We start from the raw sequence: 27,915 nt of genomic DNA, 5'->3' as shown, positions 1-27,915 counted from the left end.
AGAAATGGGAAAATAAGTCCGTGGAGCAGGTGGATGTGGCCTGGAGGAGAGTGCGGCCCATGAAGCCACAGGAGCAGTCCCCGGGCCGGAGCTGCAGCCCATGGAGAGGAGCCCACGCAGGAGCAGGGGGTCTGCTGCCCATGGGGGACCCTTGCTGGAGCAGTTTGCTCCTGGGGGATGGATGGACCCCATGGTACGGAGCCATGTGGGAGCTGTTCTTGAAGAGCTGCTGCCTGCGGGCAGCCCCCGCAGGCTCAGTTCGGGAAGGACGGCATCCCGTGGGAGGGACCCCACGGGGAGCAGGGGCAGGGAGGGACCGTGAGGGAGCGGCGGAGATGAAGCGTCAGGGGCTGACCGCAGCCCCCATTCCCATTTCCCCTGCGCTGCTCGGGAGGAGGAAGTAGAAGAAAGTGGATGGGGAGAAGGTGTTTTAATTTTACTCTTAGTTTTCTATGCTGTAGTCTGTTATCAATAGGCAATAAATTATATTTATCTCCATATGCTCTCTGTTTTGCCCATCACAATAATTTTTGAATGATCACCCTGTCCTTATCTCAACTCTCGAGCCCTTTGTATCATATCTTCTCCCTTTTTTTGTTTGAGGAGGGGTTTGAGGTGGGGTTCAGCTGCCCAGCATGGTAAACCCACCATAACTACAAACTCTCCTGAGCCTTTATAGCTGCAAGTGAGAGAGACAGGAAGAGGACTTGAACAATCTTTGCTTTGCATTAATTTCTCACATTACTTACTAATGTATAAAGTGTTCAGAAGTTTTATTCTTTATTCATTTTGTGTTTTGTTTTGTTTTAAACAAGCAAAAGGTTTTGCCTTCGTTGTTTTTCCTGGAAGATCCTTGGTCTAGGGGAACTGTAGTAATCACACATGAATAAAATGCAGAATAAATACTCTTAATTCAGAGAACTACTAGACTTGGAAGAAAAGCCCATTGTGAGATTCTTGATATTCCACTTCTGTTGAGGGCTTACTGAACACCCATGTTCATCTACAGCATGCCTTAAGTGAGGCAGGAATGTCTTGTCTCAGCATCTGAGAAAGCAAATGAGGGCAGACTATTATTACTATTACTATTACTATTACTATTACTATTTAAAGTACAAAACACGTGCAGTCTCTGAGAAACAAGAAAGAATTCAAAGTGAAGAATGGCCACTCTGTATGTCAGCATTAAAGAAGCTTAGATCAGTTCTTGTAGGGGAAAAAACAAACAAACTAACAAACAAAAACCACCACAAAACAACAGCAGATCAGTTTTACCTTCACCAAACATTTAATTGTAGTGAAGTGCTTATGTCTCTCCTGTTTGCCAAGCTGCTTATGAAGGACAGTTAGCTGTTTAAGGGGGCACTCCATGCACTACACTTATGTAAGTATGTAGTGGACTTTACAGCAGGCAAATGGATTTCCATCTGAACAATAAATACATCTAAATATCTGACTGTCATCTAGTCTGCTGTAATTTTGTCGGTGTCATAGCCTACAATAACTTAGTAAGTTACATCTTTTTCAGTTATTTCATCTCATCACTCCCAAGAGTCTTTCTGACATTTGTTCCTTGGATAATGTTGACGTGTGTTGCAAGAGTCCTTAGAAAAATCTGCATATGTAAAGAACTCTTACAGCTTTGGGGTGGTTCTTACTGGGAGATCTCAAAGGGGCATCAGTATCATTTACTTATCCTCACTTCACCATGGGGGAAAATGAGGAGCTCTGTAGCTGTGGCTTCTCAAGTAAGTGAACAGTATTCTAATTACTGGACGTTGTGCTCCTTTGTGCTGTGCATGGGGATGGTTCTCCACAGCCTGTTCTTGTTCATGACTAGTGCTCCTGTAGCTGTAACCTAACCCTCACAATCTCAGTGAATGAGAGAACTCATACACCCTGCTTAGGAAATTTCCATTAAAATGCTCTCATTTTTCTTCCCCTGAATGTAGTGCAGAGCTGTGCTGAGCTGACCTAAAAAAACCTTCATGAGCAATCACCATTTGCCAGCCTGTGAATTTAACAGAGTAGTGGACATTTTATTTTTTTTCTCTTTGCCATAGCTTGTTAAGCTAGTTTGGCTCATCTCCACACTAAAAATGGCTGCAGTCACACAGAAGATGAAGCATCTTGTTTTTAGAGAGAAACAAGACATCATTAGGAGCTTCTTAATGATATTCCGTGACATTACATGAAAAAAACTACACACACCTTGCGTCTCATCCCCATTTAGCACTGTAAAACCCAGTTCTTCATTTAATCTTCTAAATAGGAATGGCTCTCAGTCTGTAACCTGTGTGTCCACAAACAGTTGGTAATAGAAATGCTAGAATTTCTTCAAGTGTTATTTGGAAAAAAATAAAAGTAGTGGATTTTTTTTCCCCAATTTTCTCAGGTGAGTTTCTGCACCAAGATGTTTTTCAGAGAGATAACTTCTATTAATCTATTCATTTATAAATGCATACACCTGAAATGTTCACATATGGACTGTGATTTGCCATGCTGAGTCTTCACAATAAAAGGGGATTCTTTGTGGCTGAGGATTGAATATCTGATGAGCATCTGTTCAGCTGTTGATAAGATAGAGAAACTTGGAAAGGTGTCTCATTTTCAACAGTTTAAAAGCCAAATGATAGATATTGGGTCCCTGTATGCAGAAAATTTACAGATTATCTGTCTAAGAAACTGTATTAGTAAAGAGTCCCAGCTCAATCATGCGTGGGCTTCAGAGCAATGGCTTAGATAACCAAGTTTGAAGTGATCGTACACATACTCTGGCTATTTTCAGCACTGATCAAGTGGAAGTTGAAATAGAATATGTAGTTTTAATGCCTTAATTCCATATCAATGCGCATTTTCCTTTCCATGCAACCTGGCCTTTGCTTGGTTTTGACTTCTTGAACCAGTAGTTGAAAAACTGGAAAGACTTTTTGTGTGTGTGTGTGTGGATTTTAAAATTATTTTTATCTAAAAATGAAATAGAACTGAAATACATTTTTAGACAGGCATTTTTTGCATGCTATGGTCTAAATTACTCACAGCCCATCTGAAGCATTTGACACATAAGTTTTAAAGAAGTCTTTTTCTGACTCAAAAAAAACATCTTAGTTGCTGCAGCTAATAGCTGAGCTTGCCTAACATACTGCTATATCTGACCCCCTAACAGAACAATATTATTAAGAAAATATTAAGAAAATCTGAAAAAAAAAAAGTTGACATTCCACAGACCTAGCAGAATTCTACTTCCCTTTAAATACTGAAAGTTCAAGAGAGTATGGGTATTTGACATCACATGCTCTAGCCATTTGCCTTTTTTAATTGTAGCTTCAGCACCTATCTCAAGACGTCTCTAAAATCACCAGAGACAGGATGTAGCAGAGCCACTGTTCACAGGGAATATCCGAGTGCAGTTATAGTCTTGTTTTACATGAAGGGAGGAAGAGTTTGGAGAGAGAGCACTAAAAATCTTGGCTGATATTTTTTAATTGGCATACTCCTAGTATGCCAACACACGATGATGACACAATGCTGTTCTGTATTGCCTTTTCATTTAGAAGTCGGGTATCTTCCCCAGGAATGTAGTCTGTGCCTCCATTGCTGTCAGTGAGCATTGGGAGCTTGTAAGACCGCTGCACATTGCATCCTAAAACTAATGTCTAGAACAGAGATCACTCTGGAAGTTATGGCACCTCCATAACTGGAGTGCTTTTTCACCATAACCACTCATGATATGCCTGCTGATTTCTTCATCGTGTTCCACTCAAGAATGTTTTACCTGACAAAGTGTGCTTTTAAAGTGGGGAAAAGTAGATTGCACCAGCCTAATTACTGGAATTATCTTTCTGCATATTTTTAATAATAAAGGAGATGTTGGTTCCAGAAACAATTTACCTCCACTGCAGAATGAAGCCTGTCAAAATCAGCTGTTTTCCCTCTTTGGTATCTAAACCCTCTCGGGGAACACACTGCTCTGATAAGGTTATTCTGTGTTGTAGTGGGTTTACGTGGCAAGGTTTTGGTAGTGGGGAGCTGCAGGGGTTGTTTCTGTGAGCAGAGCCCAGCAGCTGCCCCATGTTACATAAGGGCCAACTCCAAAGGGACCTGCTGCTGGCCAGAGCTGAGCCAGTAAGTGATGTTGTCTGCACCTCTGTCAGTGCAGATTTAAAAAGGGGTAAAAAAGATGCTGCTGCACAGCAGCTAGGAGAGAGAAGGGTGAGAACCAGCTCTGCAGCCCCCCAGGTGAGTGCAGCAGGAGGGCAGGAGGTGCTCCAGGCAGGCAGCAGCAGTTCCCCTGTGGCCTGTGCAGGGAGAGGCCCCTGGTGGAGCAGGCTGTCCCCCTGCAGCCCATGGGTCCCACACAGAGCAGATCTCCATGCTGCAGCCCCCCAGTGGAGGAGCCCCTGCTTGAGCAGGTGGATGTGGCCTGGAGGAGGCTGCGGGCCATGGAGAGCACCCGCAGGAGCAGGCCCCAGGCCAGAGCTGCAGCCCATGGACAGGAGCCCACGCAGGAGCAGGGATCTGGGGGGAGCTCAGCTGCCCACCCGAGTAAAACCACCACAGTGCTTGTTTGACCCTGAGATTAAGAGTCTCATGCGCTGCATGTCTGGGGAAGAAGCCACAGTGCAGGGAACGGGGGTTCCTCAAGCTGGCTGTTTCTTAGGGGAGCCAGTGAAAAGTACCTTCTTGATCTATTAATTTCCTCAAACACAGACCTCACATGGAGCTTAGAGCAAATAAAGAGCTTGCCCCTGCAAACACACATGGCAGTGGCACTGGCATGTATTGGTCATAGCAGCATTGGGCTCAGTCTGAGTAAGTATTGTGGGATGCAGATAATATGGGCTGATTCTCTGTGAAAACCTTGTGGTTGTATCTTCTGACTGTAAAAATAAAAATGAATTAAAAAAAAAAAACTCACGCGTGCAATGGTCCCAAAGAAGAGTTTTCCTATGGGAAAGAGTATCAATATTTCCTATGAGATGCTTATTTCACTTTCTTTTTTCTAACATGATGCAGTACTTTTATGCTCAACATCACAACTTCTGACTTGTCCCTGAGGCAGTAAAATGAGGATAAGCTGTGTGCAACTTGCCACTCAGCGAGTTTTATGTATATCACAAGTTCTGGATCCAGTGGTAAAGTTGTTATCATTGCAAATCAGTTTTTCACTCTTTTGATTTTAAGATTCAAACGTGCTTGCACATAACCATTGTCAGATGACTGTAGTTTGTTCACAGGAATGCTGCTCTGTTCTTCCTAAAGACAACTAAATTGTAATAGCAAAACTTACATTAAAATTTTGGTAATCATATCTAGATGCCAAATCTTATAAGTTTTTGACAAATTAATAAATAAATAAATACCTCCATTAAAATAATGTCCACGTTTCTCCTCAGTTATGTTTCTGTTCTATTTGTGCATCAACAAAATTACTTTCATTCATTTCCCACTGTAGCCTGGTAAGAATTTCACAGGAAAGCACTGCAAAAATGTATGAAATCACCTTTGTGGTTTTTTTTTCTTTTATTGTCTGTGATTCCATTTAAAAAGAACATCATACCATTTACCCACATCATGCAGGAAAAAGCAGCAGGCAAATAACAAATGAAATTTACATTCACAAAGTTTCTACTTTAAATAATCTGGCTGCTTGGAGGGTACTGCATGCATCTTAAAGAACGCTGGGAAGCATTTCTACTAGAAAATGCATTGTTAGATTGAGTTTTGCTCTGTGCATGTGTGTGAGCGAGGGGGGGGGAGAGAGAGAAAATAAGCAATTTTTTTTAATGGCAGTACTGAAACATTTTACTAACTCAGCACATGAAGAAACGGTATCTTGATAACATATTCAGAATGGATACAGACAAGTTTCAGATACATAAGACGTTACTTTGAGGTCACAACAGCTGATTTCTAACAACGCTTATTCTAGCACAGTAAGCTTGGCAAAAAGATGTATTCAGCAGCATTGGTATGGTGTTTCTTGATGAAGGAGAGGGGCTAGGAAGGACCTAAGCCAACATACGGTACTAGAAACATAGACAGAGGAACTCCAAAGTGATCTAGCACATGATCTCGTATCTCATTTTATTTTAAACACAAGAGTATCATTTATAATTAATATTGCAGTCTGATTTCATATGGCTTTCTCTAAAGATATATGTGAGTTCACAAAGGTCAATGGCAAACTCAATTATTTGCACTCCAAAAGGTGGAGGCCCTTTGACATTTTTTAGTAGCCAGAAAGGTCTTGGAGCTGTGGAGGAAAATGGCTGCAGTGTCTAGCCACCGACCTTTCAGTATAAATAAAAACTATTTAACAACCCTCCCCCCAAACAAAACATAACAAAAAGCAAAACAAAAAAAAAAGAAAAAAACAACAACAAACAAAACTCATACACCTGAGTTTGAACAGACCAGAGATGCAAATAAAACAATGGCATGAAATGACAAAGAGAAATTCAGAATCCAGACAATGAACCATACTTCTCTTTGGTCTTAAGTTCTTCAACACCTGCTTGAGTGCTGAGGGGGAAGGTGTCTGAGACAATGCTTCTCACATCCATACATGTGCCAAAGGTGTCAGGCACAATGCTGGCACTTCAGGGTGGGAAGGGAAAAGGACGGGCACCAGGGAAGGGGCAGTGCCTGCTTTTGAGTCTGTTCAGAGTAGCTTAGGCACCTTGGGGAGGGAGGAATGACTTGGGAAGAAGTCCAGAACTCATGCAAAGTGCCAAAAGTTATGTGATGCGAAACCAGTAAAACCTGCCCAGTACCTGTGGTAGGTCTTCTGTCACATGCGTTTATTGAAAGAAAAGGAAAATTAAAAGGAAAACCAGCAGTTCACACCTGACTGAGCTCTAAGTTGTCCATGGAGAAAGGGCTGCTGTTAGTCTGGAGAGCTAAGGTAAAGAAGTGATGGCACAGCTGGGCCAGGAAGCTCCCACAATGAAAAACACTCAGCAAGCATTACTTAATAAGACCCCTCTCCTTTCCCTCCTGCTCTGTGAGCCTAGCTTGCAGCGTACTAAACTCAGCTTAGAGTTCTCATGGCCTTTTTCAGAGTTTGGGTCTGGATGTTCACACAGCTCAGGAGCACAGCTCACAGAATAAAATACCTTATTTTTAATACTGTAAGTGCAGGAACACCATTACTTGCCTGTGATATTTGAGCACAGGCCATGCAAGATCCTGACTTAGACCAGTCAGTCGATGACACAGCTGTTGAGGCGCAGTTAGAAAAAAATAATACCAAATACTCTTCCTTTCTCTCTCTCCTGGCCCTCTCTCCTCCCTTTTCTTCATCTTCCACACACATGTGCACACAGCTACCCATCAAGGTGTCAGCGAGACTGTGAAAAACAACAATCAACTAAACAACTGGCAGTACCCTCCAATAAAGAGGACACCAGGCATCAAACCCTGCTTCTACCCCAGGGACAGTATTTGGATGGATGAAGTGAGTCCATGATGGGGGCTAGGGAAAGGTCAACAAGCAAGTCTTAGAAATAAGTCCAAAGCAAAGCAGAATGAGCTCATCTTCTTGTTTGTTTGATTGATTGATTGTTTGTAGACTCCTCCAGAACAAGGCTAGGGGAGAATAGGAACAGATATATTCCTTTCAGCAAGGGCACATGTATGCTGCTTCTACTTATGCATTAGAGAACGTAGGCCACTGACATTTGTCAGAGTGTTTCGGAAGTTTTGATGTTGGCATGTCTGTAGATTTCACTGCCAATGAAGCAAAGAGCCTGGCTGTCTGCCTTTTAGTTTTCAGGGGTGTTGGATTTAGTTCCCTCTCAGAGCACCAAAAATAGCTGCTGCCTTTGTGACAGGAGAATTTTCAGTTCTTTGAGGTCTACTTAAACAGGCTTAAATTAGTAGTTGCTGAATTTGCATGGGGTGAGCAGGACACTCTCCCTAGAAAATGATAAATTGCTCAGCACTACTGTGCTATACCCAAGCATTGATAAAGAGATAAAGAGTGTTCTGGGTCATTAAAGTCTTAGCGGGAGACACTCATCTTGCTTTAAATGAAAATTAGGGCAAAAAACACACTGACATCTGAAAGAGTAAAACCTGCCTTCTCTCTCCCCTGCAAAACCCATTGCAGCTTGCACAAGACTGAATGTGTCTTGTTTGTAGGTCCAACTTGAAATGGGTTGCTTCTTTATCAGCTGGTTCTGACTTGCAGATCAAATGTCCTCAGCCTCCACCTTGGATTTGGTAGAAGCTTAGGACTGAAGCAAGTTGGAAAGCAGCAAGGACTGCTGGTACACCCAAATAATAAATGGGTGAGGAGGACAAAATATATTTCTTTTGTTTCATAACAGCTTCTCCTTACTTAGAGATGTGCTAAAAAACAGAGTTCACATTAGTTCATATTAGTTTACATAGTTAAGGTAACAAGCCTTAACTATGATGCTTCTGCTAACTTGAAAGGATGATAAATAACTTTTAAAATTTATTCAGGGAAGTACTGGAATCTTTGCCTAAACTCAGTTCTGCTGAACAAGTGAAGTAAAGAAGTTCCATTGGAGTAAAATGCTTTATTTTAGGTACATAATGAGGTATTTCAGATTGCATTCCTTTTTGTTGTCAGTAGAAAGCATATATTTGCTTCCAAATCTGTTTCAGGTACTTAGGAAAGACATGTTGCTCCCATGACAGGGACAAACAATGCTAATTTTGCCAGGAAAACAACGATTCTCCTACAAGATTGTGAGACTGGGATGCTGTGATGCTCTTGCAGCAGCTATGCAGAGATGTGGCCAAATGCAAAAACATAGGATCAGTTCTTCAGATAACAGGCCAGATAACTTAGTGACTGTGTTCAAAATAAGTCTGTGTATATGCAACTCTGTGTGTGTACTAGCAAGTCAACTTCTCCAGTAGAATTTGGCTTTTCTTTTGCAGTTACTCAATGCTTGTAGTGCTGTACTGGAAAATATCTGTGTCTAGGAAAGGCTTTAAAGATAATAGATATTTTTTCCCACCTTACTAGAATCAATGGATGCCCCACACTGTTATAATACTAATTAGCTCCTGCACAGCACTAGAGGAGCATTGTGCAATTCATCCTTACTATATCCCTTTACAGTAGGTATTGACTGAAACCTACATTTTACAGCTGGAGAAAATAGGGCAGAAAAATAAGTGACCTCCTCAAGGCAGCAGAGTAACTTAGCATGAGACAAAGGAGGCAAACTTAAGATTTCTGGATCTTCAGGGCCATATCTAACATTCAGGCCACCACTCTCTCCCACAACTGCAGAGAAGGGTGGGCAGGACACAGCAGTAACAATATGCTGAAGACCAAATGTCTGTCGTGAAAGCACTGCTGTGAATGAGATTGCAGCATACGGCACTGGGCAGAATGAGGAAGTTTAGTTAATTGAAGTGACAAAAATTCTTGGACATTGACTTCAAAAGGGTGGGGAGGTCCTCTAACAGAGCACCACACACCTCACTGTGGTTCCAGCTCTCTGTATGGCCCCTGTCAGACGAAATCTACTCATTCAAGTTAAGTGTATGGCTACTTCCCAAAGTGGCACGACTCTTGCTTAGATTCTGAGGCATTTAATTTCTGCCAGCATCTGAAGGCAGATGACTCACTTCTTCCACAGTTCTGAGTGATGTCAGCTGTGTAAGCCACGCATGATTTACCTTCCAAATAATCTCTTATTTATGCCAGTGATGGAATTAAAACTGAAAAGCTCCGATTCCACGGGAGAACTGAGACGTTCTTTCCAAGGGTAGATGTGGTCAACAACAAATGGCTAGTGTGACCCAATCAACAAGAACATTAATAAAAATAACGAATAATTATTATCAATAATAATAATAAAAATAATTAAAGAAAACTAAAGAGGCCACTGTTCACACTTAGTGAACACTTCTTCCTGCTTTGGGTCAAAATGCATGTGAAGTTGTTCCTTTTCTATGCTTAATGTACAGTTGCCTTATTTAACATACATATTACTATGGCTTATAATAAAAGTTGTGTAGTCTGCAGCTTTTTAATCTTTACATCAATTCAGAGGCATCTACTGGATATAACTATGTACAAAAAAGGAACGGATGAGTCTTGGGGTAGAGGGAAAGGGAATAGGCAGAGGGGAATGGGAAGCGAAGGAACTCCTAGTGAGCAGTAGAGGGTAGAGGTGGGCGGGGCTGCGTGATGGATGGCAAGATTGTAAATCCCCACTGGGCAAAAGAGAAATCCTTTGCAGTACTGTTAGTGCCCATCTAACAGTCTGCAGGTGTTACTTCTTGAACATGTCCTGCAGGGGCCCTGGTAGGTATTTGATGACTGTGTCTAGAATGCTCTCTTCTTCCTCCTCCTCCTCGTCCCCACAGCCAGGAGGGATCGCCTTCTTTGGACGCGTCAGACTCCCTTCAGCATTAGCTTCCAGTGCAGCCTGGGCCTCTGCTTCCTTTTCCTCCTTCTTCTTTATCCCATACTGCAGGAGAGAGAGAACACATTGTCAGTTGCACACTGGACAGGATGGCAGATGAAGTCCTAACTCTTCCCTATATACAGCCCAGTGGACAGGCAGCTCTCTCAGAACAGGACAGTCAGATGCTCAGATCACTCAGAAACAAGTATGGAAGAGAATCTGGGACTATATAGCTGTGGGTCTAACAAAGACAGTACCAGCTCTGTGTGTTAATACAGTTTTGGGGTGTTACTCTACTGCTGTTGAACCTACCCTTTCCTATTACCAAGTCTGATGCTCAAGCTCTTCATCTGAAATGATTTTGAAATTCCATCTGCAACATTTTACAGTAAAGGATTATGGATGAGGCAAAACTTCAGAAACAATCAACCAACCAACCAAACAAAACAGAAACACACAAAAAACTATTCTCAACAAAATAAAGCGAACCAGAAAGGACAGACTGCAGTAAAAATGACAGTTTTAGACAATCTTATGTGGGAGATTTTCTATACCAGCCCATTCCTGTTCTTTTGGTATAAATGGGACAGAAAGACCTCTCAATGAAAACGAACCTTCATAAGAAATTCTGACTGTATGTGCACACCAAACTCTACACTTCTTGGAGTAAAGCTGACATGCTGTCTGGAGGGAAACATCTTTATGACTGCAAGTATAATGGATACCTGAAATTTGCCCCTCCCATTGAGAATTAAACAATGAAAGTATGAACTATGATAGCATGAAACTATGACTTTACATGAATAACCAGAATTTCATTTTATGATTTTATATTCAAAATGCTAGATTTAATGGGAGAGTAAAGATATGCCTGACTACATCAGACTGGGCAGAGAAGTGCTGTAGTATCCCTACTCCCACAGTGACTGGGATTTTCTTTCCAACTTCTAGTTTGGAGGCATGTCCAAGGAAAATAATTTCTGCACCACCAGCTCTCATCACTCCTCAGCCTCCATACATTTCAGCAAAAGTGTTTGCACTGAAATTTTAGAGATTATAGTGATAGATGATGAAAATAAAATCAACTCAAACTGTCACATGTAAATCTATAGCAACAAGGATACCTGCAAGCTACCTTCTTTATCACTTACAATTATTTCAGTTCAGCTACATTAGAGAGGCATTTGACCTTTGTGAGGAAGGGGAAGGGCATTCAAGTTTGCTGTAACAGCTGCCAGCTTCAAAACTCTTGCTGTGTAAGAGCCGCTCCTTTATTTCTGCCTAAATATTAATTACAGTACCAAAATGGAATTAAGATTGCTCTCAGTATATTGGAACTGTGAGGTAACTAACCAACCTAAGCCCTGCAAAAGCTAGCAGAACACATTGTATGAACAAGGACCTCTGAAAAGAAAATTAGATATGATTTCAAAAAGATCAAAGAATTGTGTTGGTACAAAGTGTTCAGTATTTTCTCAGTATCAATAGTCATCATTCGTATTTGGGATGACAGTCTGCAAGGTTGAAACCAGCAACTTCAAAAAAAACAAGTTCTCTAAATCAGTTCTTCCAAGCCAAAATGTTCATTAATGACATTTATCTTACAATTTTTATACCCAGTGGATGCCAGTCACACCAGATTTCATGGGAGAGATGCTCAAGACAAATGATGATCTGAGGCAAAGGAAGCGTCTCATTGATTTGCAGCCACAGGGCTGAACACTAAAAAAGAAGATCCAACATAGTGTAGCCAACACTGCAGGGGAAATGAGACGCGCTGCAAGTCTGCAGACTGTGTATGGCTGACTTGTCCCTCTCAAGTTACAGGTAAATGTCCCCAGGAGTTTCTCAGCATCTTTTATCTACAGACATGACCTTGCTTTACCATCTACAGGAGAAGAGAAGTAGTGGAGACAGCACAAATCACAATAACCCACCAGACCTCTGCAGCTGTCAAATCCTCCGTCTCAGTACAATTACGAGCTCATGGCCAGTGGACTCTATAGCTCATGAACTTGTTGAACAAACAGCCAGGGCACAGGAAACTGCGGAACAAAACAACCACTCAAGTGCTACTGTGTACTAGGACAGAGGGAAGCTCAGTGTTTATATGAAGGAATTAGGACTGTATTTGTCAGCCTGTTCTTATACCTTTCTTTAGGAAGCCTCTACTGATGGCCCTCAGTGGATTGCATGGTGCTAGACTGACCTTAGTTCTTACAGTATATGGCCAGTCTTACTGCTTATTCAGGGTTATACCTTAAAGATGGTGGTAGTTTTTAATGCTGTTTATAATAAAAACATAATGCTGTGTAATTTGCAGGTGAATAAAATGGTATTTTTTAGGATTGAAATTGCTTCAGGTGAAGTCGTATTACAGAGAGTCCTGAAGTAACAGGTACAAAATTAAAACAAGCATCTCAGTGTCTTCACTTTAAATATTTTATGGTAAGTCAATACGTAACTGAAATATATGTATACATATAAAAAAAAAAAAAAAAGAACTTTTTTCATTCTCTGGCGTTCCTGAGGATGGGAGGATATTGCATTACCTCCAAAACATGTGAAGGATGAGAACAATTTCATCTTTTTCTCAAAGTCCAGCCCCACAAATTTTAATATCAGAAGCTGCATTTGTGTGATTATCTGCTTGACCTTCATTTATGCCACCATATAGTTAATAGCATTTTAAACTACCCTCTGGCTCCTAAAGTCCTTACTATGCTGTTACGTGAGGATTGTTTGCACTGCATCATATGTTGGTAAAAAACTGGTAGGCTGGAGTCCTCAGACATCAGGTGGAAACTTTACCCCTCACTCATTGACTGCACGTCAGGAAAGGAGCAGGCTAACAAGGCTGCCATTGACCTATAACTTAATTCCACTTTTACTTCTGCTTTGCACAGGAAGCAGAAGCAAGTGCATGATCCAGAGACAGGTTGGGAATTAGATCTAACTCTAATGGCACTAAGGGTAATAGGGAATAGGGGGACTGATGAGCCAAGGTGCGATTGCAGCTAAAATGTAAACGCAGTAAAAATATACTTAGTATTACTTATGACAAGTTACCACTGCTTGCTAAACATGAACAAATCTATCTAGCAAATATCTAGGTCACAGGATAAATAATTCAGTAACATCATAGTTAAGACACCTGCAGAAAGTTACTGCTTATCTCTGGGTCAGTGCTGGAGCCGACTCCTCAGGAAGACAGACGGAATTAAGGTTCAAATGAACGGTTGTCTGTGGGTTAGATTTGGAACTGACTCCTTAGGATCAGGTGATTTCCTTGGAGAAGCTAAGGAAATACGGAAAGGCATGGTCATGGAGTTTTGAGAGAAATACAGAGACAACTCCAAAGGTGCAGGATGGGACCAGCAGAAGATACCCAGTGCAGAGAATCTAGGTGTCTGAGAACAACCTGCTGCTAAGGTGAACATCTTAGCCCACTGACTTGCACAAGATGCCCCTGTCTGTACCCTGGATGGGTCCTCAAGCAACAGAGTGGTCTTGCTGACCTTGGGAGACCTTGGGAACTGGAGAAGCTTAGAATAACCACAACATTATCCTACTAATATTTACTGTGATTGTATGCTGTTAAGATTATTGCAGTCACATGCTGCCAGTTGCAATATTTAAACATAATCATATCATATTGCATACTTCCAAACTTAAACAAACATAACATACATAATTGTATCTGCGATTTCCATGGTTGAACTAGCATGTTTTGTAAGTCTGTATAAACTATTATGTATCACTATGTATATACTTTATAAGGTCACATATAAAGCTTCTTTCACCACTGGGAACTTTCACTGCACAATTTTCTTCCCTCCTAATACATGGACACGCAGATAATGAGGACTGGTGCTCTTGCTGCTTGCTTTGCACAGGTCTTGCAGAACATACTTGCAGTGTCAGCTGCTGTGAATGTAAGGAAGGTAAACAAGGGAATGCTTTAATCTTTTCAGTAGAGAAGGAACCATGTTCCCTTGGCTAGCTTGATGTGTTCACAACTCTGACTAGCACAAGGTTCACACAGAATGACACAGAGTGTCATGTGAAGCCTGCAGTGGGCAGCGGGATGCAGCTGAATGTTATAATGCTTTGCGAAGACAAATCCATGAAGTTTCTGAGAGCTGTAATTCCGTGGTGGAAAAGCACATCCTAGGAGGACCCATCTGACCCATCTAAAGGTTGGACTAGATGAACTTAGAGGTCTTTTCCAACGTGAATGGTTCTGTGATCCTGTGATTTCTAGGATTCTGTGACCAGCACATGCCATGGCTAGTAGCAGCTGCCAACCAAGTCAGAGAATCACAGAATTGTTAAAGTCAGAAGGGACCTCTATAGTTCATCTGGTCCAACCCACTACTCAAGCACAGACACCTACAGCAGGTTGCCCAGGACCATGTCCAGGTGACTTTTGAGGATCTCCATGGAGGGAGACTCCACAAGCTCTCTGGGCAACCTGTGCCAGTGCTCTGTCACTCACACAGGAAAGTTTTTCCTGGTATTCAGATGGATCCTACATATGCCCTGCTGCGTTGTCTCTCCTGCAGATGTCAGGGTGGTTAAATTCCCCCAAGACTCCTCTACTGTGGCTACATCTGGATGGTTGGTATCTGGAGGTGTGCATAAAGGAACCCCACAACACAGCTGTGCACCATCTGTGGTGATGGGAATTGTTCACGGTTGTCTTCACTGTGGATGATTGGCAATGTTGCTGTTTCACTGAGAAAAAAACTCTTCCCAAGGTGCTCTGAGAAGCCCAAAATTAGTCTTCAGTCTGTATCCCAAGAAAAAATGCTGCATATCAGCTAACAGTTTACATTTCTAGGAAAAGTTTGGCATATGGGTGATGCTGGTTACATTTCTCTTCAGGGAATTTGTGGTTTTGTGTGGTTGCTGAGTCTATGAACAGATGTAGCCAATACGGCCATCTCTGTAACTGCTGTTTTATTCGCTTGTTGAGCTTTTAAAAGATATCTGAGAGATTTCAATGCCCGTTTCTTATCTTGCTTCATATACAAATTATAGGACACCTTTTCTCTTCTTACACAGCCCTGTCTATGAAATTTAATTCACATTCCAACCCACAACAACAACAAGAACATAATTATCAGCCAAAGTTGAAAATATATATTTAGAGAAGACAATCAGAGGGCAACTTGCCCACCCTACTACCTCAGGGGTCATCTTGACCTGAACATGTCTTTTTCTTAGAGACCTCAGCTGCTGGAGAATTCTCACCTAATCTGGAACTTTGCAAGCATTTACCATTAAAAGATTTATCCTCATGTGTTACCTGATTCATTCTGAAATGGCTTTTTAAATCAAAGAAATATGGAAAAGTGAAAAGACACAGGTATAAGAAAAAGATTTCTCTTTCAACTGTCCTGTTGGGCTTCACTTATTATTTGTCCTGCTATTCTTTCTCCGTCATTACCAAAGGGAACGCCAACCTGGTGTTCTTCCAATCTTCCTGTTATTGACTCATGAAGCCTTCTGCCAAGAGCACATGTAGAGTACTGGGTTTTCAGGACAAGGTTTTGATAGTGGGGAAGGCTGCTTTTCTCCCAGAGAAGAGTCCAGCCCCATGTCAGACAGGAGCCAGCTCCAGCCGGCTCCAAAAGAGACCCACAGCTGGCCAGAGCTGAGCCCATCAGTGATGCTGGGTGGGGCCTCCGTGAGAGCAGATTTAAGAAAGGGAACAGACTGCTGTGCCACAGCAGCTGGGAGAGAGAGGAGTGAGAAGCAGCCCTGCAGCCCCCCAGCTCCCCAGGTGAGTGCAGCAGGAGGGCAGGAGGTGCTCCAGGCAGGCAGCAGCAGTTCCCCTGCGGCCTGTGCAGGGAGAGGCCCCTGGTGGAGCAGGCTGTCCCCCTGCAGCCCATCACAGGCAGTGGAAAAAAAAAATTGTCTCCTTTCCTTTACCTTCAAAATGATGGGACTACTTTGAGTATTCCCTTTTGATTTACACAATATGCTGTGATTTTTCTGAAAAGGCTAAGTATGAAGAACTTTCATGCTTTTACATGGTATGAAGAGCTTTATGGTCTTCTGTTTTCTGCATAAACTTGCCTCAGTGGCATGCTACTATGCCACTTAATTTACCTGATATTAAATTAAATTTGAACTTGGTGAACATGTCAGAAATAGAAGCCCTAACTGTAACAAGTTAAAATGAATACAATATTAATATAGCTATTCTAGGGTATCTCCATACTGAATTTCCTTTCTATGACCATGTCAAAGAGTTTCGCTCTTCAGCAGCTTGTTTATTTCATTATTCTATCCAATGTATTGTTTGTAGCCTATGCAAAGCAGAAACTAATACTCAAGATATTTATCTCCAAAAAGTGAAAATATATTCCTTTTGAATAATGGCATACTATTTGTGGACATAGCCTTATGAAAATGAGGCCTTTGTTGTGATGTATATATAGAATACCAGCTGTTGTTATAGGAAACCTCCATTTCCTGTGTCTTCCCCATGTAAAACTGAGCTGCGATGATTGCTAACATGAGTCATGCTCAACATTTCTGCATCTGCTTATGTACACAAAATTTCATACATATATTTTGCTGAAGGAAAAAAAAAAGCACATGCTATCTTTGGCATAAGCAAAAACATTCATATCTTTGTCTTAGAGTCTTGCTTTCCATTCTCAGAGCATTTTGTGAAGAGTTGTTAAATAATCCTCAGGTAATTCCTAGGAAATCATTGTCCCCATTAAGCAAATTGCCTCCACGGCAATGGAAGGATATGGCACTGAAGCTCACAGATGTTTCTAACAATGGAGCAAAGCCAAATTTGTCGAGACAGAGGGAGAAATCCCAGTAGATCACTACATCCAACGCCCAAAGCTACCACCTGCGAAGACCCTGGTGCATGCTCTGAACACTCTGATCCCTTTTTTGAGTGGTGCCAAAGCTTGTTATTTCATTATGAACCTGCTGTTGATTCTGCTTTTTCCTTTCCTCACTGAGTACTCTTTTTTTTTTCTTATAAATTACTAAACCAAAGTAAATGGTGAAAAATCAGGTCTCTTATATCAGAAAGGCTTCTTTCCTGCCAGTTACCAGATATCTAATTTATATGGCATTGGCTAAGGCAGGAGACAGAAAGAGAGAAGAGTCTGAACAGTGCTCTTGCACAGTTAAAAGCTGGCAATCCATACACCTCAAGAAAAAAGAAGCCACAGATATTCTTCACTTATTTTAGTCATAATGTAAATTGCTTGCTCTAGCCTGACCCAGAACATCTTTTGTGTAAATATGGCATGTGTACAGCACTTTCCTGTTTTTTGTTGTTGTTTGCTCTTTTTTTTTTTAACAGAGTAGTTTTCATTAAGCACAAAGAGAGACTTTGCAGTAATGTTGTTCAACAAAGTAGTTATGCTTCGTGCTTCAGAACATTTTTGGAAAAGGGAATTGAAAAAAGACCAGGATATGACAATCCTGTAAGCCAAAAATACTTTATTTATTTGAAATGGTCCTTCATATTTTTTATTTTGTGTAAACTTAAAAAAAAGAAAGTTAGGCTTTTCAACTCAAAACATCAGAATCATGTATCAAAAGTTAAACAAATATTGCACTTTAACCAGTCTGAAGGTCTTCTCCTTGGGCAACCAAATTAAGGTAGAAAAACTCTATTGCTGATGTTACAATTTCTGAGATCTTTATCCCATTTTGGGCAGGGGAATTTTTCAAGGACTGAATTCAGAGAACAGAACAAGAACAATTTTGCACATTCGTAAAAGACACTTCATGAATTGCTAGTGCATTGATTACTGTGAACATTCACTGGACTAACAGTACAGAGGCCTCAAGTCAGAACCTAATTCAGGGATTCACCACAAAAACCCTAGGAATATTGAAGACTGTGTTGGAACTCAGCTAGCGCTCCTGGGTTCTCTAGTTTCTTTTGTAACCCACTGACCAAGTAATTGCTTGACCAAGTAATTCAGCTTGTTTTAAAGATCTAGCAGAACTGTCATGAAAGGAATGGACTTGCAGGAGGAATTACTTCAGGTAGGGGTCAACCATTTTATATTCTGGTGAGCTGCCTCCACAAGCAGGGCTAATCAATGACACCATGAAAGCTGTGCAATTGTTTCTGTGTTTTGCAGAGGCTAAAAGACAAAACTCATGGCTGGACAGAAAGCCTTTAAAACAAAGTTGGTTTGAGAGTCCAAAGCAGAAACGCAAATGACAACACTGCAGATTGCCCTTGAATGATAATGACAAAGGTCTTCTATCGGTACACACTGCACTGTCAGGAAGTGACAGGTTTGTGCTGCTGAATACCTACTTCCCCAGCTTGCTAGGAAAACAGCTGACAACTGCCTGTGTTTACAGCAGGTGAATTGGAATATTCTTCCCACGGTTATTTCTTCTGTACTGTGATCAGTCTGGGATGATCAAGTCCTCTGTGCTAGCTGATAGCAGATGAAAAAGGTGGTCCCATTGCATATGCAATGCACATGCATATGTCTGTAGGTGTAATAGTTGACCCAGGCAGCTGGTCATCTCCAAACCATGCCTGCCTTTCTCAGCAGGCTGACCGGTATTACAAAATGTCTCCATTATTTGGCATATCCTAAACTGTCAAATGTAGTTTCCAACTCCACCTTTGTACAAATGTGCTTAGGGAAACATGGGCCACCTTGGAGGCATGCAAAGACCTGGACCAATGCAACAGCCAAAAAAAAAAAAAGCAGCTCACTGCTGCTTTTGTCCATTACTCCAAGGCTGACTCAGCAAACTGAGATAGAAAGATGCAGAGGTCAGGGAGCACAGCAGGCAGGCCACTTCGCAGTTTGCAGTTTTTAAGGCATAGCAGTGGGAGGATGATTTGTATACTGATTGGCATAAAGACTGTTTGGAGATGACAGAAATAGAGATAGAAATAGAGATAGACATAGGGACAGACACTGCTTCTGGAGCACTTTTTCAGTATGTTTTCCTCCTCACATGTATAGCCCTTTCTAAAAACAGCACTGTGGAACACCTAGGGTAATGACAGAAGGAAAACTAATCTGGGCAGTGGTAATGAGTAGACTAAGCTGTGGTGAAGAAACAGACTATGAGGACTAAGAAACAGACTAAGAAACAGATTATGAGGCTGGATAATCATCTTCAGAGTTGCTCCTGTCCTAGCAAGACTACAAAGAAAAGCAGCCAGCAGCTACAAACATGATAGCTTTTCAAAGCGCCAGATCCCCAGTGGTGTACATCTAGGGTACTTTTCGGATGTTCATGAAATATTATCAGCTGGCATAAGGCCATTTTGTCTGCTGAGTCTCCTCTTTGTCTGCTCCTACCCTCCTTTCTACTCTCTTCCATTTTCTCTTCTCATCTTTCTAATCAGTTCATTTATCCCTGGCGTGAGGTTCAAGGAGTTGCTATAGAAAGGGAGAAAGATGCAGTCCCCAGAAAACTTCTGAGCAGGCTTTTAACAGGAGGAGAATATTTTTGCCCCTCTATTTATCCATTTAAGTCTAAGCTCTTTCATGCAGTGTCAGAACTACACAGGTACTATGGGCTCCCACAGTCAGCTCAGGTGTGCTGACCCTTTATGCTTTATGACCAATAATAAAGTAAAGTTTGGGAAGGGGATACTTAAGAATGTTAGGGGATCCTGCAAAGGTGACCTGTTAACAGAGGCTCCACCATTCAGGAGCAGACCTACTCAGGCCATTTTCTTGGGGTGCATCAGAGTCTTTCAACCAGCATTTCTGGGAGCAAAGATCACTTGTAGACATGGCTTCTATTATTTGAGACCCTTACATCCTCCAGTGGCACCATCTCCCCAAGAATTGCTTGTGGCTGCATAGAATCACAGAATGGCTTGGGTTAGAAAGGACTTTACAGATCGCTGAGTTCCAATTCCCCTGTCATGGGCAGGGACACATTCTACTAGATCAAATTGCTCAAAGCCCCATCCAGCCTGGTCTTCAACACCTCCAGGGATGGGGCATCCACAGCTTCTCTGGGCAACCTGTTCCAGTGCCTCACCACCACCTTTCTCCTAAAATCTAACCTAAATCCACACTTTCAGTTTAAAACCACTCCCCCTTGTCCTATCATTATCTGCCCATGTAAAAAGTTGCTTTCCATCTTTTTTATAAGCCCCCTTTAAGTATTGAAAGGCTGCAGTGTGGTCAGCCCAGAGCTTTCTCTTCTCCAGGCTGAACAGTCCCAGCTCTCTCAGCCAGTCTTCAAAGGAGAGGTGCTCCAGCCCTCTAATCAACTTCACGTCTCTCCTCTGGACCTGTTCTATCAAGTCCACATCCTTCTTGTGTTGGGGGCCCCAGATCTGGATGCAGCACTCCATGTGGGGTCTCAAGGGGAGAGCACAGGAGGACAATCACCTCCCCACACCTGCTGGCCATGCTGCTTTTGATGCAGCCCAGGATACAGTTGGCCTTCTGGGCTGCAAGCACACACTGCTTTTTGTCCACCAGCACCCCGAAGTCCTTCTCTGCACGGCTGCTCTCAACGAGCTCTTCTCCCAGTCCGTACTCATGTCTGGGATTGCCCTGACCCAGGTGCAGCACCTTGCACTTGGACTTGTTGAACCTCAACAGGTTCACGTGGGCCCACTTCTCAAGCTTGTCCAGGTCCCTTTGGATGGCATCCCTTCCTTCTGCTGTATCAACTGCACCACTCAGCTGGGTGTCATCTGCAAACTTGCTCAGGGTGAACTTGGTCCCACTGGTGTCTATTTCATAAATAAAGACATTAAACAGCACCAGTCCCAAGACAGACCCCTGAGGGACAACACTCATCACTGGCCTCCACCTGGACGTAGAGCCACTGACCACCACTCTCCGGGTACAGCCTTCAAGCCAATTCCTTATCCATTGAGAGATGCATCCTTCAAATACATCTCTCTCCAATTTGGAGATCAGGATGTCATGTGGGACTGTGTCAAAGGCCTTACAGAAGTCCTGGTAGATGACACTGGTCGGTCTTTCCTTGTCAACTGATGCAGTCACTCCATCATAGAAGGCCACCAGACTGGTCAAGCATAATTTGCCCTTGGTGAAGCCATGCTGGCTGTTTTGGATCTTGTTTGTACTTGGATCTTGTTTGTCCTTTGGATCTTGTTTGTCGTTGTCCTTCATGTGCCTTGGCATTGCTTCCAGGAGGATCTTTTCCATGATCTTGGCAGGCACAGAGCTGGGGCTCACTGGTCTGTAGTACCCTGAGTCTTCCTTTCTATCCTTTTTTAAAAATGGATATGTCTTTCTCCTCTCTGCTAGGTCATGCTTTCACCTCTGTCAAAGTCACAGCAGCTTTTTATTTATCACCCACCTAGAGTCATGTCTTTCACCATCAATTTCATTCTTATCCCCTCTTACCCTCAGGGCACCTGACTGCCCATATCTCAAGGGGTGTCCATGGCAGATACGCAGAAGTATAAGCTTTTCAGCTTCCCCACGTGCACAGATCAGATGCAGATGTGGACTTCAAAGCTTTCAGCTAATCCTCATCCATTTTCCACCAGCATCATTTTCCGGATACTCTAGTGGCAAGGTGACACTGTGGGGGTCACTTCCTTCTCCCCCAGTGCAACATTGCTGCCTCAGAACCACAGACCTGTTTCCTCTGTGATTGGCAATGGGACTGCAGCACACTCCTGTGGGAATACTCTTTGTCCCCAGCATGCAAGACACTGTGAATCTGCTGCAAACTAAGGTCAAGGGAAATCTCAATGAAGGCTGAACCAGACTTAGTTAAAACAGAGAAATGGGAAAAAATTTTTGTCTTGATCCACTGTGGATGCTGACTGTACACTGAAGTGAATTGGTCATTGTACTCACTGCTCTGCTGCTTGGATTATACTAGGTTGTCCCAGCCAAAATGCTTTTTTCCCATTATCACATTCAGCTGGTGTGAACTGCAATTTGTGAACAAAATTACTCCTCCCCAGCAAACAGAAGAACAAGCACAGGTATCTAATACACATACCACAATTTTTTCAAAACGTTCAGCAGAACACATTTTCTTTTTCCCTGTGCTTGCAAATATGTTAATTTGCTTCCCCTTATGTACACAGCACCCATATTAAAACAATACCTTACTGCATAACAGTCAGCATCAGTGAGAGGAAATAAGACGTAGGACGTTTCGGGAGTGGAGGTAATTAAATTAGTGCTGAATAGCAAAGACATCCATCTGTAATCAGAGAAGAAAACTCCAGAGAAAGCAGAGAATATCTGACTCATGAAGAAGAACATAGGAGAGAGTCTACAAAATATTGATTTTTTTGGTATCTGGAGGGTTGGCTAAAATCACCACAATGACTCATGACCACAGGGCCAAAATAAATACTGTACATATTCTGCTCCTAAGCCTGTTAGGTCCTTTGGAAAATCTTTCCCCCAAAACCTGACCTGGGGCTTCAATTAGGAAAATCTAGGTCAATTCTATTTTTCAAAGCAGCTGAGACAGGATAAAAAATAAATAAATGAAAGAGTTACATATTTCACATTGGCAATCACAGTACAGTTGCTTACAGGTTTCCATAAAAATTTAGCTTGGCTCCTTTTTTGGGATGGAGTCAAGCTGCAGACTGTTCCTGTGAGAACACTGTCCGGTGATACAAAGCAGAATCTTAGGCAAAAGTGGGACATAATGTCTCATATTTACAATGTCTGCATGTAGTTTTTTACAAGAACTTCCCAGAAGCCAACAGAAATGCACAAACACAGATACCTGTACATGTTTAGAAGAGTTTATTCTAGGGTTATGTATCTGACAACATAAATAAATTTATAAGTCTATTGAGTTAATACAGCAAAGATTTTATAGCAGGGGATCTGCAGGGGTGGCCTCTGTGAGCAGAGCCCAGCAGCTGCCCCATGCCAGAGAAGAGCCAGCTCCAGCTGCTCCAAAAGGGACCTGCTGCTGGCCAGAGCCGAGCCAGGGAGTGATGCTGGGTGGGCCTCTGGGAAAGCAGATTGAAGGAAGGGGGGAAACTGCTGCACAACAGCAGCTATGAGAGTGAGGATTGTAAAAGTGTGAGAGAAGCAGCCCTGCAGCCCCCCAGGTGAGTGCAGCAGGAGGGCAGGAGGTGCTCCAGGCAGGCAGCAGCAGTTCCCCTGCGGCCTGTGCAGGGAGAGGCCCCTGGTGGCCCCTGCTGCCGCCCACCCGTGGGGGACCCGTGCTGGAGCAGTTTGCTCCTGGGGGATGGATGGACCCCGTGGTACGGAGCCATGTGGGAGCTGTTCTTGAAGAGCTGCTGCCTGCGGGCAGCCCTCGCAGGCTCAGTTTGGGAAGGACGGCATCCCGTGGGAGGGACCCCACGGGGAGCAGGGGCAGAGAGGGACCGTGAAGGAGCGGCAGAGACAAAGTGCTACAGACTGACCACAACCCCCATTCCCTGCTCCCCTGCACTGCTTGGGAGGAGGACATAGAAGAGGGTAGATGAGGGGAAGGGGGGGTTAATTTATTCTTTTAGTTCTCACTGCTCTATTTTGTTATTAATCAGCAATAAATTAAATTAATCTTCCCCAAGCAGAATTTGTTTAGCCAGTGGCAGTAACTGGTGAGTGATCTCCCTGTCCTGTCCTTATCTCAACTCACAAGTTTTTCCATTATATTTTCTCTCCTGTCCTCTTGAGGAACGGGAGTGAGTGAGTGGCAAGAGGGGCACCTGATATGTTGCCAAAGTTAACCCACCACAATAAGATATATGTTTATATGTTTTTGTGTGTACTTTGAAAGATCAGGACACGGAGTATAAGATGTTCCTCCTTTCTGCCTCAAATTTTTTGCATTGCCAAATGAAAGCCTTCCTTTTAGCATAAGGTTTGTAAAAATAGTGCCCCAGAATCCTGCAGTAATTTAGATTAGGTACAGCTATTTATTTTCCACGGCCTCTGTTTTGTTTACCATGTGTAAAAAGCTCTTCATGTTTTCCTTTTTTGTTGTTGTTGATGTTGTATATTTGCATTGTTTCATTCTATTTTCAGAGCTCTAGTCCAGTCAATGTAGGTGTGGGCTTGGGTTTCTACAAGACCAGAATACAAATGCTCCAGGGATAAGAAATGGTTCACTGTAAGATGAGGTGTCAGCTGTGTTTTTCATTGCAAAGTATGGTGGAGATGTGGATAACTGACAAAAGAAGTATTGTTTGTCCTCTCCAGGGGGTAGGGAACTCATCGACTGCTCATGAGGCTTAGAAATGATTATAATTCTCTGTTGCTAGGTTTGTGCTTGCTGGGGTACATCATTCTCATTGCCTTATTGATCATAAGCACTTTGGCAGACTGAAGGTCAAAGCCAGCCAAAATTCAGAGGCTGAACCCAAAGTGGCTGATTCATTTCAAGTTCAGCGCTCAGTACATAAACAACGTAAGCTCTCTGCATCTGATCTCTTGGTAAATCTCTAGCCAGCAAATAAAAGTAGATTTTTAAAAAAATATTTTCTGAGTGCCACTTTTATTTCTGGCATATTGCCTTTATTTCTCTGTGCACATTAGCCCTTGCTATTATTAACTTCAGGTTGTCCTTGGTATTGTGTGCACTAGAAAGTGCTCTTGAATATGCAGGAGTGTGCTACCACCAAAGAAAGTGGCAGGGAACAGAGCATGTCATTGCACATCAAGAAGAAAATTACAAAGCATTCTAATAGTTTGTATGTGACTGAAAGTAAGTTCCATCCACATTTTTCTTCCCTACTGCAGTTTAGCACTGTGAGGGACAGTTGTGTTCAATCATAATCCTCTACTAGATGGGAGATTTGAGGGAAATTAAAAAATGAAATTGTGTCTAAACAAACGCAATAGATCATAAACAGAAGCCAAAAATTAAAAATAAAAAAATCCAAAATATTAGAAGCAAAAAAGATATCCGAGTCTAGAGGGCCAACTGACAGTCCCAGATAAAAAATGAGCACTCATATCAACACTGCTGAGAATCCTGGGGACTAACCTAGAGGGAAGATCATCCCCTAGACTGACACTTAGGTATGCACCTGCATTTTTTCTAGCTTTCTGTGCGACAAACATGGCAAAGGATTCATTTCTTCCTTGTGGACAAAGAACTTCGGTAAGATTTACCCTACCAAAGGGGCTGCAGTGAGAGTCTGCTCAGAAACAGTTATCACTTACAGCAATGCCACACTGAAATATAACAAATTGCTTCCACACCATTCTAAAAGGTTATTCCATCCTCAGCAAGTTCCCTGGATGGAAAGGACAGGTTTGACAGGACATTTAGCTCCGACAGACTTTTCACTTAGATTTTTTTTTCCTCTAGTTGCCTGCACCAATGTTTTCGATGTTGACTGCACTGACAAAACAAGAAAATGTAATTCTGCAATAGCAAAACCTCAGGAATGATTAGTTAGGTGATTATCTTTAGTCCTTGCTGTGAGACTGTTTAATTTTTGTCATCAAAACCCCGGGTATTCTTCTGTGCGGAATAAATCCTGCCATACCACATTGTGGCTAGGATCTAATTAGCACACCCACCCTGACAGTACATCTGTGGAGACCAAGGTAATGCCACAAGCTTAGAGCCAATACTCAGTAAAATCAAAGGTAGTTAATCAATTAGTTTCAAGCCTTTGACACACATTCCTCTCTGAAGTACAAAAAGTACTTCTCAGTCCCCTTAGCCAGCAAAGAGAGAGAACTCTGACATAAAGATGCTTTAAAAATGGGAAGAACACTGCTGACACCCAAAAAGAGCAAGTAAGGAAATACAAGTGTTTATTCACATGCTGTAGTCCTTCATAGGGATGCAAAAAAGATGAGGACAAGGCACTTACCACCTTTCTCTAGCCCTTTTTCATCTGTCACAGCAGCCATTTCGTTTTGTAATTCAAGGCAGTTTTCTTGCTCCCCAAGAGGCTGTGGAAGTCACGTTTGCAGTGAATGGAAGTTGGTGAGTGAGAACATCTGGTGCCTCCTAACAATCCAACTGAATAGCATGAGTGGTGTTACAGTGCTAGAAAGACTTAGGTTGTATAGCGCTGCAAGGCTGGGTTGCTATTGCAAATTCAGAGAACTGATGACACCCGCGATTGGCTACTACACAGTAAAGTTAGCACCTTTGCAAGAGCCTGCAAATAGCATGGGCTGCTATCTCAAAATCTCGACTAGATATGAGGTGCATGTTCAACACTCCAGCTGGAATCACCTGCTGACCCTTCTCATTCCTTCTGTTGTCTGGCCAAGGTCAGAGAACAGATGTTTCACATCATCAGTGGTGTGTGAGCAAGGTCAGGTCCCAGGAAGCTCTACAACCCACATCAAACTAAGAACTGTATAGATAATTAGAGAGAAACCTCATATCGAAGACTTTACTGAGCTGCTGTGATGACTGTACCCTCCATTTCCCATAGGAATGCCTTTATTTTATGGCAAAAAGGACAAAGGAGTTTCATCTCATTCCTAGCAGCTTCTATTTTATGTAAGGAAGGGGATTTTATTTTATTTTATTATTTTTTTTTGTGAAAGAACAGTTACTGCATGTATTTTCAAGGGCTCTTTAGCTCTTTGTGGCCTCCCCATTTTTTCTTGGGCACTCCATGTATGCAGAACCTCACAGTAATCCAGACAGGACAGAATGGTACAGCTCTAAAATGTTAACTTCCTGCTGGGTAGAGCCATTCATCCTCCAGATGGCAGTTCAGGACAAGAGACACAAGCCCATTTTCTTTCCCTCTCCGTTTCTTATTTGGTGTTTGTTGTTGTTGTTGTTTTGTTTTTGTTTTCAGTGGCATATTGACTTTTTGTTGTGTCCATTTCAAAAAGAAGCAGTTCTAAGTACTCACATATGGGATATCTGTACCCAGCCAAGCTCAAGCTATCGTCCTAGGCTAGGCAAATGAATGCTAGCTCCCTCTTTTATAGTGTCTGAGCACTTTGGCATCATTAGTGGGACTCTCAGTACTCCTCAGGGGGGTGTGTGAAAGAGCCCTTACAATCAGACAGAAATGAAGCCTTGGGTGATGCAAAGTGGCAGGCAATATTTGGAACAAAACAGATCAATAATTGAGCCTACATTCACAGCCATGACCGTGGACAACAAATGCATGCTTAGCTGACCATGCTGTTCCAGGCCTCCGATCATTATTGAGTACCTTCCCATAGTTTTACCTTCATAAAACAGCTATGCATGCCTACCAGAGCCGTGAAACAGTGAGAATTCAATCAGTTTAGAAACTGCCTTTCCATCTCTTCAGGCTATTAACAAACAATTATTCTTCAAATATAAAGAGAATCATTTAAAAGAATGAGCTTTTTTGGATCAGTTGGGATTTTTATTTTTTATTTTTTGGCCAAAGCCTCACCATGTTTGGATAAGCACCCTGGTAATCCAACCTGCTGCTAAAACTCAGAATCTCTTCCTATAATAGTGTTTGCTGAGAAGTAGGGAGAAAATCTATTTAAATCTCAGTCTGCTGCCAGAAACGAAGTCCTGTGTTCATGGAAGGGCCTCTTTTACTACTAGTAGAGTACTTCAGGAAAAAAAAGAATAGCATGCAAGT

At 42.3% G+C, this 27,915-nt stretch overlaps 1 protein-coding gene across 1 annotated transcript in view; it reads right to left on the bottom strand.

The window, feature by feature from the left end:
- Positions 1-5,490: 5,490 nt before the first annotated feature.
- The window catches only part of CPLX1 (complexin 1), a 137,306-nt gene continuing 114,881 nt past the window's right edge, over positions 5,491-27,915 (bottom strand). The window contains exon 6 of the mRNA XM_066988868.1: positions 5,491-10,463. Coding sequence (XP_066844969.1) covers positions 10,266-10,463 — 198 coding nt within the window. The 3' untranslated portion in view covers positions 5,491-10,265. The remainder of the gene's footprint in view (positions 10,464-27,915) is intronic.

The sequence above is a fragment of the Anser cygnoides genome, chromosome Z (genome assembly GCF_040182565.1).
Source record: "Anser cygnoides isolate HZ-2024a breed goose chromosome Z, Taihu_goose_T2T_genome, whole genome shotgun sequence".
Classification (NCBI taxonomy): domain Eukaryota; kingdom Metazoa; phylum Chordata; class Aves; order Anseriformes; family Anatidae; genus Anser; species Anser cygnoides.
Note: the sequence above shows the minus strand (reverse complement) of the source record. Positions and strands in the feature narration are given on the sequence as shown.